Below are 23141 nucleotides of genomic sequence, written 5' to 3'. Positions count from 1 at the left end.
AGAACTATCCAATTATTTCTTATCAGTATTCCCTCATGTTACATGTAATAAGTGCTCAGTAAATATCAACAGTGATGATGATATTCCACTTTCATTCCTTTTTTTTTTTTTTGGTACAAGTAGCAAACGTGATCTTACTTAGAGGACATTTTTACTAACAAAAATTTCCTTTGGTTTAAACGGAGAGGAAAGAATAGATTGAGATTAATTGCAAGTACTAATGTACACAAGAAAATACTTAGTAAGTTTTTTCATTTCTTATTGCCCTTGGCTTTTCTCAGTCTAACCATCGTATTAGATCAGAATAATGGAATGGCAGAACAAGGAAATAAGGTTTTAATTAAAAGCCTCATAGTACTTCCTATGAGATAAGAGAGCCTTTGAGAGAAGTATGAGTAAGATACTATGGCCCTAAGAACAGTTAGGCAATAGGTTACAGAACTGATTGCTAGAATGGATGATCCACAGTAATTGTAATTTGTATACTAGATCAAATGGAATTGACTTAAAAAAACAAACAAAAACTTTTCCCCAGTTGAACTGATAGTACATTAAAGTAACATGAAGAGAATATTGTATAGTAAAATAGATCCTATTAATCTTTAGTGCCTTTTAAAATAAAAAAAAAAAATTGATTGTGGCTTTCTAGGATTTTTTGTTTTTGATCACAATTTATTAGATGCTACTACTACTAATAAGTAATCAGTTCCCTTTTTCCCTTCTTCTCCTTAGGGAATTTGAAGTATTGCTTATTGATCCTTAACCAACCCTTGGACAGAAGTCATTTTCATCATCTGTGGAGCAAAGGTAATAATAATTGGGTTTGTTACTTCATGATCTGCTTTTTCTGGGATTATTGAGACACAGCACAAGTGATGGGAATAGAATGGAATCTCAGTAGGCCATTAAAAAGTAGATTTGAAGTTTAAGTCAGTCTCCTGTAGGTGCCATTCAAAGGAGTTTAATTACTGTTCTACCAAAAGGACCTCATTATGAAGCTGTTTCATCTGTAAAATAGTGTGACAGCATGGAATCTGATGCTATTATTTTACTGAAGCAATAGGCTTCTATATTCTGTGTTCTTACCTGGACCATCTAATGAGATGGAGTCATATGGAAGTATTTCTGGCAACAGTACAAACCAAAAAAAAAAAAAAAAATTCCAAATGTTTCATATTTGGTACATCACAGTATAAGATTTTATAAATGAAATAAACACACATAGATTAATGCACTTAGAGAATTTTTTAAAAATTAAAAAAAATTGAAAATGGATTAATTCTACTTAGTGGACTGCTTTTCCCTTGACATATAGAGTTAAAGAAAATATAAATGACTTTCTGTAGAGCTTTCTAGATTCCCCAAATTAGGGTGCCAAAATTTACTGTGCTTTCTAGAGCCTCCACACTGGGGTGCCAAAATATATCGTCTGGACTCTCTGGAGGATATCGGACCAGCCCAAGTGTAGGAGGCTGGTCAAAGATGGAGTCCAAGATGGAGTCCCTTTATTTCAAGTCCTCTCAGCCCCTAAATACCTTAGTACAATTATATCACTACAGCACACTGGGCATGTGCTAACTATAGTAGCATTACATCACCACAGCACACTGAGCAAGTGCTATTAGCACCCTGCTATTGATATGTAAATGCCTCTTTACTGTAACTATCCCTTGCTTTAAGTAGAACACAGGTAGGTGGTCACACCCCCCTTGACTTCTCAGGAAGGCCTAGAGCCCTTAGGGGAGATGGGGAGAAGAACCAGACACTGTCAGCAGGTTCCCTCTGGGCTGAAGGTCTTATACCTCACCCAGAGTTTCCCTACTATCTGTGACTCTCTACAACTTTCAATTACCATTTTTCACAATGTTGTTTACATAGGATTACTAATTCTAGGAGAGATTATCAGATGATTTGTAGGGTTTCAAAGACATTTTTAGCTTTGTTTTAAGATAAAACAAAAACAAAAATCTCTTCAAAAAAGGACCCTGATGGTCACTATGCTTTTACGTGATTTACAATATCTTTAGTTGAAAGATATATGATTCTTTAATTATCCTGGCCCTTCTCCTGCTATACTATTTTCCAGAAACATTTATAACTTGTTTTGCCATTAAATATATAAATATGTAAAAAGTAGGATTTTAGAAATATCAGGTAATGAGATCATTCAAACCATTTTGGAAGTGTTTTTCATTTGTTTGTTTGTTTTTGGTAGGGGCACCAGGCTAAAGCTATTTGGGATAATAGATCTGGTCACATTTTTAGGAATATTATTTTCCTTTCTTTTGTTATTCATGCAGTATAGCTAGTTTTATACCATAATATTCATATTTAAAACAACTATATGAAATGTATGAGGACCAACTGTATATACTCTTATTGCCAGATGAAGCAAAAACAAAAGCCTGACACTGCAATTTCTGAATATGTTTATTTGTTTTTATCATGGTACCTATATTCCTTCATTCAAATCCTACTCTGATGCCTCATTGTGGCATGGATGCTACTCCTGATTCTTGCAATTTGGGATACTAGAAGATAATCTTTGGAAGATTTCATTAATATTAAAACATTTTAATTCAGAGCCAGTCTTAGACTGTGTTTATTACTGAAGGAACAGAAGCTGACAATGCTAATATTATAGGAGAGTAAGAAGTTCAGTTTTATTTTTTTTTCTTAACGTCTCTCTGTAATAATGCACACAAATAAACTTAAGCCCATGGTGTGTCATGGATACTTTGTTATTGCTTTGTAGTTTTAAAAATGGAAGGAACCCTAGAGATCCACTAGTTCAAACTCCTCATTTTGCTGAGAAGACAAGTTAAATTTATGATGAATTAATAGTGTGTATTTATATCACTTTTATTTTATCCTTTCAATAACACCGTGAAGAAGTCCAGGACCCTATCCTCTGTAAGACTTAGCTATTGTCCATGATTCACTCAGATGCTGGCAGCTCCAGGATTTGAATCCAGATTTTCTTTCTGTGTTCTTTTACTATACTATACTGGCTTTTTTTACTGAAAAAATACAGGTTAATGAATCTTTTTTTTTTTTTTTTCTGATTCAAAGGGGATCAGTTTTTAAAGATGACCAGCAAAGGGAATTAATACATTTGATATATATTTATTACAGAATGAAGCCATATCCCCATGGAGTAATTCATTCCCTACACTTTAGGGCATTGATGTCAAATTCAAACAAAACCTAGCAGGTTTAGTATAACTTGGTCATATGCAAAATGCTAAAAGATGTAGTCTCTAATGATGATGATGATCACAATAATTGCTTATATTAACTAATGTTGTAGAGTTATAAAGGAAAGGTAGAAACAAGCATTCATTAAATGCCTTCCATGTGCTAGACACTGTACTTTCACAAATACTATCTTATTGGATCCTCATAATAAACCTGATTATTTATCCCCATTTTATAGCTGAGGAAATGGAGGCAACAGGGGTGAAGAGCCTTGTTAAGAATCACACAGTTAGTGTCTGAGACAGTTTTTGAATTCAGGTTTTCCTGTTGTCGAGACTAGTGCTTTATGTACTTCACCATTTAACTGTCTCTGCCCAAATCTAATTGGATGTTCTCTGGCTGTTCTATAAATAAAGTAGTTAGGGTATTTTGTCCCCCTCCCCCTCCCCCCCCTTTTTTTTCTAGATGAGTAAATTATGTTTCAAAATGTTTAGGTAATTTAGCTCACTAAATTATGACAGAGATGTTAATCAAATCCAGGTCTCTAGTCTCAAGTCCTTTCTCTACCACTCATTGAAAAAGTGAATCTTTTTTATTGCTAAATTAGTTGAATAGTGAAATGTGATATGAGAAAAAGTAGTGATAAGCTTCTCTTTTCTTTTGGATTATAAGTACTGTGTGCAATTTCTCATAGCTATTTTATGATAAAGAGCTTTTTAAACTTAGCAATGATTTTTCTAAGGTTTGGAGACTTTTTGTCCAGTTGAAATTGGCCTTGCAAAGTCTTTTCCCTCCAGATTTCCCCTGGCATCCTGAAAGGCATCCTTGTGCCTTCTGTTTTATATCTCTCTGGTAATGTAGTATCTAACAAAGTATGTCATTGGAATTTATTCTCTTAATTAACAGAGGTTTTATTGTATGATATTTCTTATTGTACAGAAAGCATAACATAAAATGTTTCAATTTTTGATGCCAATATTAAAACAGGCTTCTCTAGCTAAGTGGATAGAGCTCTATGAATCAGATGACATAAGCATTTGGCAAACTTAGAGCAATATATAAATACTAGTTGCTGCTGCTACTGCCACTGCTACCATTACTACTGCTATTATCATCACCTCTACACTGCTATTTTTACTACTATTGATTCTACTGTTACTCTATCTCATTGCCAGATATTTCACTTCTTCTAAAGAAATATTTCCTTTTTGTGTAATTTAAAAAGAAACTTAGACTTGAAAGCAGAAGACCAGAGAGAGTCTTTCCTCTGTTAGTTGCCATTTAGGTGACCAAGGGTCACATTACTTATCTCCTGGCAATGAAAGTTTCCTTATCCATAAAATGGGGTAATCATAACTTCTTAATTAAGAGTCATGTTATAAGGATCAAATGAGATAATGCAAATGAAAAAGCTTTGTAACCTTTAAGTACTATATCAATTTGAATCAAATTATTGCTATTATTTTGAAAAACACCCATTAATGGGGTTCAGCAATTGGGACTCCAACTTTGTGTTGTTAATTTTTGCCTCTTTTAGAATTTCCATCAGTTCTGTAAACATTTGTTAAACCATATATTGGATTATTTGCCATCTTACAAGGCTTTGCAAAGGTCAGTGCTGAAAAATTATCAATGCATAAATTTTGAAAATAAAAAGCTGTAATAAAAAAAAATAAAATTTTTAAAAATTTGTTAAGCTCTTTGGTTTGTGGGCATATTCCGGTGCTAAGGATATAGTGATAAAAAAAATTACACAATTGTAAGGCTTTCCAATGACCTTAAGCTCATGAATTTGTACCCAGCTTTTATCTCACAGTATTCATAATAGGGAAAGGGGAGTAAGCTTTTATTAAAGCCCTACTGTGTAGCAGAAATGATGCTAAACAGTTTTTACAAATATCATCTCATTGATCCCTTACAACAATCTTGCCAGGTTGGGGGTGCTTTTATTCCAGTTTTATGGTTTAGGAAACAGGTTAATTGATTACACCGGGTTACACAGCCAGCTAGTGTCTGAAGCCAGAATTTGAACTCCTATCTTCCTGACTCCAGGTTTATGTCTGATCCATTGTGCCACCTGCTGGCACAGGATATTAGTAATTCAGGATATTATTAAAAGCAAGAAAATTCTGTCAAACGATGGTGATTGTCATATTATGTTGGTTCAAATCCGTCCTTTCTCTTTTCTGGGAATCTGTGTATGCAGTAATGAGTCAACACTAAGGTATTTACCAATTCATTTTCATTTAGTGAACAGTTATTAAGTGATTGCTATAAAGATTAGGGATGCAATGGCAAAAAAAAAAAAATAAAACAACCAATAAACAAATAAAAATCCAATAACAACAATAAATTTTATGGGATTATACTCACAAGAAATTGAAATTCTATTTAGGGAGATCCTTCCCAACTCCCTCCCGTATTTTTCTTTTTAAATCATTTTTTATGTATGTATTTTGTTTTGGTTTTTGGGTCACTTACATTTCCAATGTATTTTTTCTCCTATTTCTTATTTAGAAAATGATTTAAAAGCAAAAAAAAAAAAAAAAAAAAAAGGCTTAAAAAAGTGTGACTTTCTATAAACCTGATGTACATAAGTAATCCAAAGCCACTTCTCTGCAGACAAGTGAAGAGAGATGGTTTCCTCATATTCTTCTCAAAATATTGTTCTGTTGGTTTTTTTTTTTTTTTAATCAGTTGGGAAAACACTTTCCAGTTGTTTTTTCTGACCTAATTATCTTTAAAAAGCCAAACATGTTGAGATACTTTTATATGGTCAAGGAATTATTATTTTCCACTTTAATATGATGTTAGAAATTAATGAAATGAGTTGATTTTGTTACCTATGAGGTTGAACAGTTATGATTAACTCTTCTGTGAGGTGTTCTTAGTGAAAGATAGGGAAGAGAAGATTGACCAAACCTTATCTAGGGTGTTTCAGGAGAGTAGAAAAGGTAAGCAGGGGATCTAAATAATGACTTGTGTGTTCAATCCCCAGTGATGAGTGGCACTCCCCACCTTTGTTATAGTTGACATGGCCTGATTCCCTGGACCATCCTCCTGCATTCCAAATCATTGTAACTTTGTTTGAAATGGCCTTTTCTGAAACATTGGCATTTTCATCTTTAACAGTGTTTTTCTTTTATCTGAAATTGTTTTGTTATTGAAAAGTAAAAGGCCATTCCCTATGGTGGACCGTTTCAATTGAAGTACACAATTTATTCTGCTGGTATGTGAAGGACTTCTTGAGCAGCATGCTGCGGGGAAGCACAGTATGAGGAAATATTGAGGAGAATCCACCATGTTCTCCTCTCCATAGTACAGTGCATACAGCAGTCCATGAAGGCAATTATTTCTAAGCCCAGCCCTGCTTTAGATCAAAATCTATCATTCTAACTGTGTTAGATAAATAAAACCAAACCTTTAGTGTTATTGCGTTACCTTTTTATTGTGAGTTGCAAAATAGACCTTTCTTTATAGCCAGATATCCAAAAAGGTACTGATACTTGTCACCTTATTGTTTTGAGAATATACCTTTTACTGAATGAAGATGAGTCCTAGAAGATGACTCCTATTGGAAGCTAGTTATTTATAGTGTTATAGGTTTTTTTTTGTTTTTGTTTTTTTTTTTTGCTGGGGGAATAATAATTAGAAACTCTTTGGTGCATTAGTGTTTTGAGAAATGGAATCCTATGGAGCTTTTAAATTTCAATAATAGTTGCTTTCAAGTATTTGGAAAGAAGTCTGCCAGTGGGTAAGAGTGGAAAATAAAATATGAGGGTATTATTTTTCTCTATATTACTGCTTTGAAAGAGAAATTCCACTGGCTAGGTAAAATCATGGCAAAATTTCTCTTAGTTGAGATTTGATGGGAGTATTTGCAGCAAGCAGAAATAGGGTTGATGTAGGAGAAGTGCTTATTAGTGTAGTAATTTGAGACACCCAGGGAGAGAACTGCAGGGCATAGGATAAATTGGAGGGAAACATTAATTATGGATACATTCGAAAGAATTAGACTCATGGCCAAGATCTAGCTGAAATTCAATAGTTGGGTCTCCAGTAAGGATTCCATTTCATTTTGTGACTAGTTTTCTGGGATCCTGCTGATTGAAATGACATTTTTGTATTGGAGGGGGCTTGATACATAGCATACAGGTTACCAGTAATCTAGTATTTATTTCAGCTTGTATGGTGCCAGGCTGTAGTTCTTTTTCACCTTTTGTTCTCCTGGCCTATGTTTCCACAAACTTTTTTAGGTTCTGGTAAGCCAGGAGCAGGTCCTTAGCCTACCTTAATTCTGAAATAGCCTTAAGTGTTTGATAATAGTATTTTCTCATTTTTGGTCTATTCTGCCATGCTGAACTTGTTTTTTGAGCATATTTTAAGTGAATACTGTGGCTGGAATCTGATGAGCAATTTGCATGTTTGGTTCAGGTCTATTGAGCAAAACTGTTATGTACAAGCTTCAGTCTCTGTAAATAAGGCTGGCAGAAAATATATGTCCCATTTTGAAAAAAATAAAAAGAACATTTAAGGAACTGCAGAAGGACAGTATTAGTGTAAATGAACCTTTGAGAAATTAGTTTAACAAAAATAAATCTTTCCTTTGGAACTTTTATTACCCTCAATCTCCTTTCTATAATGGTGCCTTATCCAATCACATGTCAAAAAATTATTGATTTAGAGCTAAAAGGAACCTTAGAGACCATTTAGTCCCATGCTCTCATTTGACAGAAGAAGAAACTGAGGCAGAATGTTTAAATGAGATGAGGCACATAGATAGTCATGATATTTGAAGTTGGGCTTTCTGATTACAAATTGAATCCTTTTTTTTAAACCTCTCTAATTGCTTCTGAGAGTCTTATGTTATGGGTATAATAGACTATATTTCCTCTTTCTCTCCTTTCCTCTCTACCTCTTCTACCTTTCCTTCCCTCTCCCTCTCTCTCCTCCTTCCTTTCTCTCCATACCTTATCCCATTGCTGCAAATCTATACAACTTTCTATTCCTCATCTTGTCCTAGTCCCTTTCCCCATATTTCTTTATAAATTTATGGAGGCTGCTATATTCTTCATGGGGTGTATGTGTGCATGTGTGCGTGTACGTGTGTGTGTGTGTGTGTGTGTGTGTGTGTGTGTGTGTATTGTTTCCTCTTTAACCCATTCCTGATGTGGGTAGGTTTTCAGAATTACCAGTTCTTCCCTCCCATCTAATCTGTGTCTGTTCTTACTCTGCACCTCATTCATATAGCAAAATTAGTATTTTTATCTTTTCCTAGTTATTTTTGCTTTTTAGAGTTAGATCATACTCAACTCTGCTCCAATCCTTCTTTTGAATTACCAAATTACCACTGTCTTAGGCATTTGTTTTACATTAGAACATAATATATAGAACATATAGAACATAAATAGTTTGTCTTTATTAAGTCCCTTGAAATTAGTGTTTGATACGTATATGTGAAATTTTCTAAATGTTCAGGTTTGTTTGAGACATCCTGAAAATCTGTGAGTTCATTCAATGTCCATTTTTTTTAGTCAATATTTATGCTTAATTTTGCTAGATATAATATTTTCAGCCTTAAGTCTATTTCTTTTGATTGTCAGTATCTAATATTCCAGAACTTGCAGTTTTTTATTGTAGCTGCTGATAAGAATTGTTTTATTTGTTTTGTTTCTTGTAAAATTTTCTTTTGATCTGGAGGTTTCAAAATTTAGTGATGTTCCTTTGAGTTTTACTTGTAGGATCTCTTCGAGGTGGTGATCTGTGGATTTTTTCTATTTCTGCTTTCCCTTCTTGTTCTATTACTTGAGGACAATTTTCTTTGATTACTCCTTGTATTATTGTGTCAAGGTTCATTTTTGATCACAGCTTTCAGGTAGTCCAATTATTTTTATTTTTTCTCTTCTTGATCTGTTCTCCAGATTTGTTGTTTTCCTTATGTTTAACATTCTCATCTATTATTTTCATTTATTATATTCTGTTATTTTTTGGTATCATATAACTTGACTATTTTTCCTTGTCCAATTATAATTTTCAAAAAATTGTTTTCTTTTTTAAGACTCTGCATTTCCTTTCATTTCATAGTATTATGAAATTTTTTCTTGGCTGGCACTTTTCTTCTTCCTCCTCTTCATTTTTCCTTACTCTTTCATTTAATTTTTTTTTGGCTGGTTCTTTTTTTCTTACTCCTCCTTCATTTTTCCTCAACTTTCATTTGATATTTAAAGTATTTTTTGAGTTCTTCTATGAATGCTTTCTAGAGAGGTAGCCATTTAATGTTATTCTTTGTGGTAGGAGAGGTTTTAAAGTTCTTCTCTGAAGATGAACCCAGTTTTCTCTATTTACATAGTTTTTATAGTTGGGATCTTTCTCCTTTGCCTGCTTATTTACACACACACACACACACACACACACACACACGAACTTATTAGTGTAATTGCCTCTCATTCTGTGGTGGGGACATAATGCCTCTGATTTCATTTCAACTCTTCCCTTTGGCCTGGAACCCAAACCCAAGAACTCTTCCATGCTGTAACTTCCTGCAACTAGTTGCTTCCCTACCACACTTTTTCTGTATTCACTGAGTGTGATGGTTTTTTCTGACCTATAACTGTGTCTCTGTACCCCAGCTTTGGCATTCATATTCAGCAGTGATTTCCTCAGTCTTTAAAGACTCAGATCTCTGACTTCCTGTGGTTCAGGAAGAGGTTACCGCTGAATCCAGCTATTGCCAGGGTTCCTCACTTACTATTTCTGTGGAGGTAGCTTGGAGGTATGTACACATTATATCTGGTTAAATCTTAATCCTGGGGTCTTCCTCCCCTCCTCTCTCCTCTCCTCCCTTCCCTCTCCCCTCCCAGTATCAACTAGGGCATATTACAGCACAGTTGATTTAATTTTATTTGGTAGGTTATATGCTTAAACACCCTTTACGTCGTTCTTCTGTTAATTTGGGTTAATCGTATGACTGCGGTGGCTGGCACGAGATTTACCAACCCTTATTTATTATGATTTAGTCAAACTTTCGTTTATAGCTCAATGTTAGTCAATGCTGTAACCCGTGGGGGTGTGGTTAAACAAGGTGTCATGGGCTACTTTTGTAAGTGTTCCTGATACCAGCTCCTTTAGACTCTATGGAAGTTAAAAGGGCATACTCACTGGGTTGTGGAAACTTGCATGTGTAGGTCTAATAAAAATTAACAGTAAGGCTAGGACCAAACCTTTGTGCTTGTGGAACTGATTAAAGTCCATCTAAGCATTTTCAGTGCTTTGCTTTGCGTTAAGCTACACAGTTTATCACAAATTTTGATAAATTTAAGTTTGTATGCTATGTCAGTATTAAATTTATTTTACATTTTTTTTGTTTTTGTTTTTTCCATTAAAAAATTTTAAGATTGGGTTGGAAAGTGGGCGTATGCTTGGCTTATAGGATAGTAGGCTGTTTGTTATAATATCCTGTAACAGTAGAAGTTTAATAGTGAGTGGTGGTTTGTGGGTCTTAGTTAGGCCTAGATGCTGCTTGCATGTGTTTTAGTACCTATTTCTCCCCGGTATTTAATTACCATACTAAAGGCCTATCATCCGGTTTTGGGGTTTGACGGAAGTGATAAAATTTAGTAAAGGGGGGTAGGGAGGTTTAGTGGTAAGAAACTATTATAGATATTGTTTGTCTTTATTTTCGTTTAAAACACACACGCACACACACGCATACACACACACATACACACACACATACATATGCCCACCCCCTTCCCCCCTCTCTCTCTCTCTCTCTCTCTCTTTCTTTTTTTCTTTCTAGGAGGGCCCCTTTTCTGCCTCAAGTGGTATTTGTTTTCATTGGTCTGTGTTCATCATTTTATTTTGTTTGTGAGGATAATCTAGAGAGCCTGGAATTTTCTGAGCTACTCTGCTATCTTCCCAGAATACTTCTGCTATATTAGGCTACTCTTGACATTTGAACACTTGAGTTCAAAGTCTGGCATCAAGATTTATTTTTCCACATTGCTGTCCAATACTGTAATTCATAAATATTGATAGGTGCTAATTCCCCTCTGTACCCTAGTAATTAGATTATTGCACTTCCATCATCCCCTCTCTAGCAAGTTAGAAAGACTATAAAATCTTGAAGAGCAGCAGTTGCATGTTTTACTTAAACTAGTAGCTCTTTCAGTAAGTACCTAATGTGTTAAATTAGATTTTCTTCTCCTTTCTCAACTCTGAGAAAGGAGGAGAATGAACCAATTCAGTTCAGTTAATATTTATTAGGACAGCTAGGTGGTTCAGTAGCTAGAGCACTGAACTTGAAATTAGGAGGACTCCTTCCTTCATGAGTTCAAATCTGGTCTCAGACATTTGTTAGTCCTGTGACTTTGGGCAAGTCACTTAATCCTATTTGCTTCAGGTTCACATCTGTAAAATAAGTTGGAGAAGGAAATGGCAAACCACTACAGTATCTTTGCCAAAAAAAAAAACAAACCCCACAAAGTGTCACAGAGTTAAACACTACTGAATAACAACAATAGCATACATTTATTAAGGAAGTATAGTTGGCTAAGCATTGGAGATTGAAATAAGAAAAAGACAGTCCCTTCCCTCAAGAAGCTGATTCTCTAGTAAGAGAAGATGTACACAAGAAGGAAAGTGGAAGGTGACTCAAAAGAGTACTTTGTATAGAATTTAAAACCTAGGAAAGCTGCTGATGGAAATGAATTGTTATCTGAGAAGTTCTGAGCCCTTCATAAAGTTCTTTTTAGGTGACATTAATGGAATCACAGGTCTAGTACTATTCCTGTACTCTATAGTGACCAATGATAGAACATTTTAGGAATTACTCAATTCTTATTTCCAATCTGTAGTCTTATTTCTAGCCCAAAGGAGCATCACTTACCTGGAGATAAGCAAGAAAAAAAAAAACATTACCAAACAATCTAGTACAGGTAAATGAGTAGGGGCTTGAGCCAAAACACACAAAAAAATTCTGAAGTATTAGAGATCTCAGTTTGTTCAGTATTCCTGATAATTTTGATCTTATCAATGTGGATATTACTTTCAAAGGTGTCAGGGACTCTATAGAGAAAGATACTCAACTTACATGAGGCCTTCCTCCGTTTCTCTAGTTAACCAAACTAATGAATTATGCCCTCAGAAAATCACTGATTTGATATTCTGAGAGACCCTTCTTCTGGACAAGATGCAAATAGTAGCACAGTTACCTTAAGAGATTTAATCAATAATCAATGGATAAACATTTATTGTGTGCCAGGCATGTTCTAAGCTATTTACTGCTCAGTCACCAATTTTGAGGGTTGTGGTTCATCTTTACCTCTCCTTAAGTCTTCCACTCTGTGCCATGTTGCTCAGTGTTTTATGAAGGTGACTCAAAGGCTTTACTTGAAGAGAAAAAGCTTTGTCAGCTCCTCCTAAGCTGAAAAGGCATTAAGTTCAGCAAAGCCCTCTGTCTACCATAGGATCATATATGAGTACAGGTTTTAGAGATATATATGGCACCTTAGAGTCCCCCGTCCCCTCCTTGTGTTACAGATGAAGAAGTGAATGTCCAGAATGGGACCCAGTAACTGCTAGGAAGCAGAACCAGTATTGAAAATTAAATTCTCTAAGTAAAGATTTTGGTCTTCTGCCAGTATACCACAGCTGTTTGTCATTTGAGGGCAAGATTAGGGACAGACAGTTACTAAATAATCCTTGCCAAATTAGTTTCCTGATTAATTTCTTCTACGGAAAAACCAGATTGCAGCTGTTCCATGGTTAGGTACAGTAGGTCCAGGTTATGGACATTTACTAGCTGCAGTTTTAGAATAATTTCTCAAATTCAACTTTGTTAAATTTGGCCTTTTCTTCCCCTGATAGTTCTTGTTTTCTTTGCAGTATATGACATTATGGATCACTTCTTCCTTCATACTCTTTTCTCTTTAGGTTATATGACACTCCTTTCTTCAGGTTCTCAGAATCTCTCCAATTGTTCTCTCTTAGTCTCCTTTGCTAACTTTTCATCTGTATCCTAACCACTAATCATGATTGTCCCTCATATTTCTGTTTCTCGTTTCCTGATTTTTACAATTTCACTTACTGATCTCATCAGCTCCCATGGGTTCCTTTATGATTTGTACACATATTTCCCGTATTTATATATTCAATCCTCATCTTTCTTTTGAACTACAGTCCAGTATCACCAGCCATTTTAACATCTCAAACATATAGATGCATCTGTAATATATCCAAAACAGAACTCATTAACTTTCTTTCTTTTCTTTTTAAAATTAAAGCTTTTTATTCACAAAGCATATGCATGGGTAATTTTTCCAATATTGACCCCTGAATAACCCCCTTCCACAAATTTTCCCCTTCTTTCCCCCATCCCCTCCCCTACCCAGCAGGCAGTTCAATATGTGCCAAATATATGTCAGATCCAATATGTGTATACATATTCACACAGTCATTGGGTTGCTCAAGAAAAATCAAATCTAGAAGGAAGAAAAAGAAAAACTGATAAAAAAGAAAGAAACAAAATGCAAGCAAATAATAACTGAGAGTACTATGCTGCGTTCCACCCTCTATTCCCATGGTTCTCTCTCTGGGTATAGATGGTTCTTTTCATCATTGCACAAGTGGAACAGAACTCATTAACTTTCTCCCTAAATTCTCCTTTTTTTCTGAACCAATGAATTCTCCATAGGCTTCGGGATCACAGGGTAAAAATCTAGATTTTTATCCTCAACTTTTCACTCTCCCTCATCCCATACATTAACTCTGTCGGCAAATTATATCTTTTGGATACCTCTCTCTCTACTCACATAGCCTTAACTCTAGGTCAGGTATTTATTGTCTCTCATTTGGACTATTGTAGTCGCTATTTAGGTATCCTCCACAATGATTTAAATCTTTCCCCTCCCCTGTCCAGTTTTTGCTCAGCAGCCAAGGAATTTCCTCTCCTTTCCTCCCCCAAGCATAGGAATCACCATGTTGTTACCATTCTCACTGATTCTGATGGCTCTTGGTTACCTCTAAGTAAAATGTTAATTCCTCTGACACTGAAAACTCATAATAAGGACCTTCATTTCCAGTTTATTTATATTCCTGCTATACACTCTAGGATCCTGCTACTTAGCCTACTTGTATTTCTTTAAACATAGTATTCTATCTCCTTTCCCTGTATTTCCATATTTGTTGTCCCTATGCTTGTAATACCCTGTTCTATCATCTCTGCCTCTAACTTCATTTCAAAGGTCAGCTCAATTTCCCCCTTTTATCATGAGAGCTTTCTAAGGCCCTTCTAGTCCCAATGCCTCATTTGCATGTTTCTATTTACTCTTTATTCATTAATTATTTATGTTACCTTTTTCTTGGTACCTAGTAAGTGCTATTAGTTAGAGAATAAACCCTCATCACTGAAACAGGTTTAAGAAGAATTTTTTTAGATCATTTGGGAAAGGAGAGAACCAGAAAAAAGTTGTAGTTCTCTTACAAGTCTCTGTATATAGAGTTCAGACAATGTGTTAAGACAATTACCCGAATGGTCACATGCAGACAGCCTTTTCCAGAGAAGGGCAATTTGAGATGTATATCAGCGGGCAAATATAAACATTCAGTATATTTTGGGGAACTCAAAACACAAGGTTTGAGTGGACCCAAATTAAGACCTGAACAAACCAAAGACAAGCATAGTATGGAATATAAGCATTTCTTAGAGCCAAGTGGCTTACTTCTAACATCTGTGAGGCCATCCTGGTCTCGTTGGTAAACTTTGGAATTAGACAATATGTTACATAAAGGTAGGTTTAGACAATGTTAATACGTGATAAAATATTTTCCCTACAATACTTAATAAATTCTTGTTGTAACATGCATTTGTTTAATTTTGGGGAAACTGATTTTACACTTTAAAAAAGAAAGGAGGCTCATTGTTTCTATATTTGAATTGAGTGTTGGTGATACTAATGCACTAGTGACATTGAACATACATCATATTCAAAGAATATAAAGTTAATTTACCTAGGATTCTTCCTTGTAAAATACGAAAACATTAGGTATAATGACCTACCCATCCTAGTTATTTTAACATACAGAATAGAAATTAAATTATTCCAAGTAATAAAGTTACAAAATCTGCCAAGAAGTGGGTTGCTAAAAGATGTATTTTCCTCTGGCTTGTCTTTTGTCTTTGTGGTAATAGCTTTTATTTTCTTAGTTAAATTCTAATTAACCAGAGAGGCATTTTGTATTGGAATAGCATAGAACTGTTAGTACATGGTAGTTGTTTGATAAGTGCTTGTTAAATGGATAGATGGTTAGATGAATGTACTAAAAGATGCTGACCATAACTTACCAAGTTTTTAAGATCTCTGAGTAAATCCACTTAATAGTCAACAACTCTTTATAGGGGAGTTCCCTCTTTCTTTGATTTGGAAGGGCATCAGACTGCTTTAAACTATGGGAAAGGTATAGTAGTAGAAGTTCCTGCAAATTATTTTCTTTTAACCTCTATTATTTGCTTTCTTAAGCACCCCACAGGACAAAATAATAGAGATGAAAGAGGTTTGAAAGGCCCCAAATGGTAGACAAACATAAGGTGGCATTAATTATTAATTGTAATAATAGTTAATATTAATATCATTGTTCCCATAACACTTCTTAGACCATGGGTGTAGCATTCTAAACTTGATCTGTGTTTCATTCTGATTGCCTGTGTCCTCTTTTCTAAGACTCAAATGTTTCTCTTAGAAAAGGGAAAACTCAGATTTTTTTACCATGTTAGCATTGGCATGTATCCTATTGACATTTTCAGGACTATTTTGTTTGTGCTCCATTTTAAAAAAATTATTATTACCATATAATCCTAACCATAACTCCTGCCTGATTTCTTTATACCTCTTAGGGTTGTGATGACTTTTCCCGAGTTCATTCGATTAACTTTTCTGATGGTATAAAAATGGAAGCTTTTTATTACCACCAAGTTGGTGGCTTGGGTACAATGATCAGTTTCAAGACTAAATCAGGATGGGGCTCATTTAGTGCTTGCCCCCCTTATGTAGAACATAAAAAGGCAGTATTCTACTAGTAATGGTGAATGAGTGAATGTGTGATACTTGGGTACAATCTCAGAAGTTCAGTGACTGGCTATTGCTCATTAAATATCCTATATATGTAATATGTATTTATTATACTATATATACACAAATATTATGTTATGTATATTCATTATTTATAATATACATATACATATGTGTATGTATATAATGTGTTATATATATATATATATATATATATGACATATATGTGTATGTTATGTGTTATATAATATTTTCCTCCCTCTTTCTGTTGGAATCCCCAAAGAATCATGGTAGACTGGTCAGTTTAACAGATCATATGGAAAACTAGTGAATGAGAGCATAAAACTTTTGTAGCATGTGAGATTATTGCTCCAATTGTGAAGCAGGAACATCTCTCCACTGGACATCCTAATAGTTCATCTCTTTAACCTTCCTAGTTATTGTTATGTCATAGAAAAATAAATCAAATATATGCAGTGTTAGCTTCACCTCTTTTCTTTTTCTTTTTTCTTTTTTATTATTATAATAACTTTTTATTGACAGAGCTTCACCTCTTTTCTCCCAGGTAACCACCCTTTCCCCTAGTGTTGATAAATTAGATCAAGATATAGCACCCTGTGGCACTGTTTTTTTTTTCCCCTCTTTGATAGAGATTACATCAATCACCATGAGCTGTCGCCCCTTGAGAGAATCAATACAAAAACAGCTACCGTGCCTCTACCCCATTATGAGAGTCATGCTAAGTAATACTCCCACTTCTTAAAATTCAAATGATTGCCCTAGGTAAAATTCTATAAGAAAATATCTTTCATTTTTATCCCAATACTTTCTCTCCTGTTCCCCTCTTTGTCCATAAGAAGCCATCCTATCTTGTAAAACCAAATTCAACCTTGCAGTCCTGTATCATCAAAAATTTTTAATTACCTCTTTTATCTCTGCCATACAAGCTTCTGATTTCTCAGTATAGACCAATCTTAGTTAAATGTTAGTAAGAAAAATGGAAGCAGGTAGGTGGCACAGTGGTTAGATTGCCAGGCTTGGAGTCAGGAAGACACTTTTTTGTGAGTTCAAATCTAGTCTCAGATGCTTCTTAGCTGTGTAACCCTGGCAAATAATTTAATCCTCTTTGCCTCAGTTTCCTCATCAGTAAAATAAACCAGAGGAAGTTCATTCTAATATCTCTGCCAAGAAAATCCTAAATAAAGTCATGAAGAGTCTAACAGAACTGAAATGACTGAAGAACAACAGTAAGAAAAACATCTAGTTCAATTAATTCATACTAAGCTATGAACAACTTTCTTAGGGGAATGTGAATTTCAAAAGTTGAGGCTCATTAACTTCAACTAATGTAAATTCAGGTAATGTGCCCAAGTGAAATGAACATTTTCAGAAGGTTTTAGGGAGATTCTATTTGTTTTGGGGTGTGTGTGCGTGTGTGTGTAACAGAAGGCTCCTGGGGGGTCGTGTGGATACCAGCCCTCCACTAAGAATTAATTCTCACTTACCAGTCCTTCAGAGGAATGATAATATTTATATCTATGTTAGAAGCAGCTACTTGGCATAGGAGTGCTGAGCCCATTGCTTGGTTCTATGAAAAGCTTATTTTCCTTCTTTTATACCTTATACACCATGATATTAATGAATGGGCATTGCTTTTGGAGTCAAGGACCTTGATTCAAGTCCTGTTTCTTATTTAACCTTGTGATTGACTTTGGTGTAAATCACTTCACCAATGTTTCTGTGCCCAGTTCCTTCATCAGTTTTGAAAGTTTGCCAAAGATCCTTGCCATCAACGATAATGCCTTGTTATGTTAAAAGTTTGTGTTTGGAAAATAGTAAGCTTAGAGCAATGTTCTCAACTGGAGAATTGCTATATAGTAAAATGGTTAACATAATTTAAATAGTACAGAATCTTCCTTTGGCACAAACTCTCCAGGAAAAAAAAATAAGGTATGGAAAAAGTTTTTCAAATCTCATTTTTTCTTTCCTCAGTTAGGATATGAAGCTCTTACCTTTTAATTTGATTGAGGGGGAAAAAAAAGAAAAGAAAAAAAAACAGGTTCAATGCAAATAACTTTGTTTCTCTGTTCATAGAAAACCTGCAACTATTATAAATAGTAACACTCACAGAATGACATATGACATCTGAGATTTCTGCATTTGTAACAAACTAGTATTTATTACTAGCAACTTTCATTGAAATGTTAAACTATGTGCATAATGAATAAAAACTGCTGTTTCTTAGTGAAAATAGGAGAGCAAACTAACTAAAATCTGCCCCTGTGATCTTTTTGATATTAATTGGAGTTCATAAAATAGTCATAAAAGGACTTTTAACAACTTTTTTAAAATTACAGCATCTTTTTTCATTTCTTGTTTGGATTTTTTTTTTTTTTTTGCACATCTTTCAAATAGTAAATCTTATCTTCCACAGCAGTAAAAAGTCCTGTTCTCTGGCTATTTTGAGGTTAATTGCATGCTTTATTACATGCAATATATAGTTCATTTCCAAAAGGAACTCTGGAAATTCTTTAAGTCTGCAATTGACATACTCATAGAATGAAGGAATATTGGCAAAATCACATCAACAATGGCATCATCAAAACATTCACACATGTTTAAAATAATGTGTTTGTACAAAAATTGATTCTTACATTATATTTTTTTCATGATAATGTAAGCCTTCATCATGACTCTAGGCAAGTACTGTATTAGGGAAGGTGTGCTTTTGTGTTGGAGAAGTAAAAGGTGATCAATTATCACACCCTGATTATTACCCTCTATATACTCTTTCAGGATAGAGCTTTAGCATGCATTAAATTCTCACAGTAATAGTTTGTCCCAAGGGTAACCTCTATACCTTTCTGGGTTTTGCAGTAGAAGATGAAAAGCTTTAAGGGACAGGATTGGCTACCATTTTCCCCCCTTCCAACTGGTATATTCTCTTATTATCTCTCTTGACTCCATCCCTGAAGAGATCTTTCTATATACATGCATGAGGGAGAAATGAAAATATGACCCCCAGATCCAGTAATTCTACCCTAATATACTGTTGCTTTGGCTCCTTTCCAGAAGAAAGTCTGGCACTTTTGGAACAGCTCAAGCCCTTCTGAATCTATAAATGGTAGTATCAAACTAGTTCTTTGTTGGAGGCTATGTGTTTGCAAATAACGAAGTATATGTATAAAACTCAATTAAGATCAGTCATTTATGTTAAATGGAATGATAGTAATCAAGACAACAAATGAAGAACTTTAATGATGGATGACTTAATCTATTCTGTCAAATGGAAGGGAATGGTGGGGAAAACAGAATGTGTCACTTCACATCTGGATTCTTGGCTCTAGGAAAGTTTCCTCATTGTTCTCCATTTGCCATGGTGGACAAAATTGCCAGCCACCTTGGTGAAGATCAGCCTCCCTCACCACCTGTCTCCTTTGTCCTCATTATCCTTCTCCCATGTCTCTGCTTTCCCCAATCATGCAAGTCTCAGTAAACCATTAAGAAAAGCCCTACTTAGTCTTCAAGATCAGTCCTTTGAGAATTCCACATCTCTTTCAAGAAAGAAACTGGCAGAAGACAAGGATATCTCCTTGAAAACTCATCTATCAGAAATCTGTGCACTGAACACTTCTTTCCAGTTGCAGAGGTCTACTCAAAAATCTCAAGTTCACAAGATTTACAAATTGATATTCTATAAATAGATCCTTAAGAGCAAAATACATTTTTTTTATATTTATTATTTATCATTGGGAATGACTATTGGATTCTTAATATCCTATTTCATTAACCATTCTTCCCTAACAGATGTAAAATAATCACATCAAAATAGTGGAGAAAATCTAGGTGAGATATCTCATATTCTTCAGGCCATATAAGGAGACTATTTCATAACCAAGTACATAAATCTTAAAATAAGAATAATAATGATAAATATCATATTATCCTTTAAGATTTTGCAAAGCACTTTATATAGTACAATCTCATTTGAGCTTTCTATGAGGCCTTTGAGAAGGGCACTATAAATTGTATTCTCATATTGTAGATGAGTGAAACAATGTCAGAGAGAGAAAGTGATTTGACCATAGCTAGTAGATAGCAGAGAGGATATTTAAACCCCACTCTCTCCTAATTCCAATTCTACCATTTCATTTTAACATGCCGTTTCTTTACTGCCATAGCCAGTATTAGACCATTATTTTTCATAACTAACTTTCTATAAACCTGAAAAAATGTTTATGTTTCAGTTTTATAGGCTTATTCATGATTTTAGAACTTGCAATGACCTTACAGCTATCCAGGCAATACATATAGGTGACCAAATCTCAATAATTTATTAAATGGAGCTAGTTTTAAAAATTCTTCTAAATATCCTAAACTAGCAAGAACTTATGTACATGACAACATTCAAATCTACTTTGAAATAAATTGTTTCAGAAAAATGCCTGTATATGATTGATGTAGGAGAAAATATTCATCAGCTGCTCAAATTCTTGAATAAGTACTGAGTTGAATTTCCTTTCTTGATTAAAAAGCCATGGAAGAATTAAAGCACACTGGTTTGCTAGCTTCATTTTGGTCTCAATGTTCTGAATAAATTCTAGTTGGTTATAGTGTTTTTCATGTGGATTTTGCTGTTTCTCATCCTTCCTGCCTTTTGAATGCTAGATAGATATTCTACAAGATGATAAAAGCATAAAATAAGGGAGAAACACTATGTGCCTACCACTTTGTTTGTAGTTTAAATAAATCTTATGCCAACATGCCAGCAATCATTTTTGTCGATCAATTTTAGATGACAAATAACATTGATGACTAAAAAGAATTGGCATAATATTCTGGTATTTTTCCAAGAGAACTCCTAATGGGGAGGGTCACAGAATTAGACATGACTGCAATGATTGAACAAACCATTGGTGATTACCCTGGTTTCTTTCTTTGTAAAGAATATTTCACTAATAATTGATGGACATTCAGTAAGTTCCCTATGTGGTTGGTATCAGTTTGCAAGATCTGTTTAGAACTTAATATACCTGATTTTAACATTTTTAGGTATAATACTAATAAAAGTACTTAATATTAATACTACTTAAGTACTAATACTAATAAAAGTAACTTAAATATAATATGTTAAATTATATTATTATAACATTATAATATAATATAATATAATATAATATAATATAAATAAAGTAACTGATAAAAATAACTTAAAAGTAACAAAATCAAAAAGCATTTATGTAGATTTAAAATTCACAAAATAGTTTGTTGGTTAGGAGAAACATATTGACTCTTCTAGTGAACTTTGAAATCTTGATCCTTTATATGTTATAGGTAATTCTGTATGTACTGTATGTATAGGTAATTCTGTATGTATATTTTCTTTTTTTTTTTTATCCTATATCATTATGTCTTTTTTTGGTATATTTTATGTATATTTTCTAAGGCATTTATATGAATGATAAAATCAGAAGGTGTCATTATTGTGAGAATGATCTAGATATGTAACTCATCTGAGTTACTTTATGGAGTTTGCCTAATTTGGCTCTGCAATAAGACCTTATTCCATAGTTTAAAAAGAAAAGATCCAAAATAACCCTTACTGGCATAAAATCTTATTCAAACCAGTTGTTGAATATTAATATTACATAATAGCACCTTAGGGGAAGGAGAGGGAAAGAGAATATATGTAGAAATGTTGTCTTTCTTTTATACTAAAATTGTATTCAGTTGCAGTTGAGCCAAGATCTATATATTTGTAGGAATGTGTTGCAGCCAGTTTTTAGAGGATCCCTGACCTTCCTCTTTGTTTGGATGGATGGAGGTTGGGTCACTAAACTCTTTTCAAAGTTCTCAAAGGATCTAGACTTTTCCACTTTACTTTTTAACTCCACTTGCTTTGAACTCCATTGTAGGAGAAACCCTTTATATCTTTCATTTCTCTTTCCAGTTTCTTTTTGTCTTATTTTCCCCCATTGATTATAGGCCTATGAAGAACAGAGACTGTCTTTCTCTTATTTATGTCTGCTGCTTAGCAACTTATTTGGCACATGGTAAGCTCTTAAGAAAAATTTATTGAATTGAATTCTTGAGAACTTAAGGTTAAGTTTTCTATACATGCATATATGCCTCAGAAATACTATAAGTCAGGAATTAATTTCTTGTTTTCTTGGTTGTATAAACTTAAGAAATGATGGGAAAATAGTAAAAATGCAGAATAAATTTTAAATTGTGCACATTTTTTCCCTCTGGAGAGTTGGTTGTTAAATATTTAAAAGTACAAATATGTATGTATATCTACATTTTGAATTTTGTGAAGATTTTCTAATTTAATTTTACCATGTTACCAATAATTAAGACATATAAAAGGAGCTAATGAAAAATAGCATAAACACTCTGAAAAGCCTAGGTTCTCAAATTTTGATTTTCCTAATGAAGTAAAATTCTGTGATTCTGCCATGAATATTGAAGAATAGAAAACAATGGCATTTCCTCTACTTAGAAAAGGAATATTTGTTTATTGAATGATCAAAATACTTTATGTTTGAATGGAAGGGGATGATTTGGCAAAATAGAAGGGGATTCTGTATTGCATGGTGAGAGACCTTGGAGAAAACTATACTTGAAAGTATCTTATGAAGTCACGCATTTGTAAGCAAGACATAATTTCAATTCAGGTCTTCTGCCAGGATCTTATCTGCTGAGTTACCTCATCAGTTACATGGTGTAAAGTTAGTACAACATACATTCTAATTAATTAAATAATTATACTAACAACCCTCATTTTTGAAACAAATTTTTTTCTTCTATAGAGTCCTATATTTTCAGATCTTTTAAAAATAATTGATGTTGCAATTGTTTGGGAATTTATGGAAA

General features: G+C 34.0%; 1 protein-coding gene across 3 annotated transcripts in view; it reads left to right on the top strand.

Annotated features, from left to right (window-relative positions):
* The window catches only part of TPK1 (thiamin pyrophosphokinase 1), a 506842-nt gene that overhangs the window by 103844 nt on the left and 379857 nt on the right, over positions 1 to 23141 (top strand). For all 3 annotated transcript variants that reach the window (XM_031939305.1, XM_031939306.1, XM_031939307.1), the window contains one exon: positions 733 to 807. In XM_031939305.1, the coding sequence (XP_031795165.1) occupies positions 733 to 807 (75 nt within the window). The remainder of the gene's footprint in view (positions 1 to 732; positions 808 to 23141) is intronic.

The sequence above is a fragment of the Sarcophilus harrisii genome, chromosome 5 (genome assembly GCF_902635505.1).
Source record: "Sarcophilus harrisii chromosome 5, mSarHar1.11, whole genome shotgun sequence".
Taxonomy (NCBI): domain Eukaryota; kingdom Metazoa; phylum Chordata; class Mammalia; order Dasyuromorphia; family Dasyuridae; genus Sarcophilus; species Sarcophilus harrisii.
The sequence above is the reverse complement of the archived record's forward strand: the minus strand, read 5'-3'. Positions and strand labels throughout refer to the sequence as shown.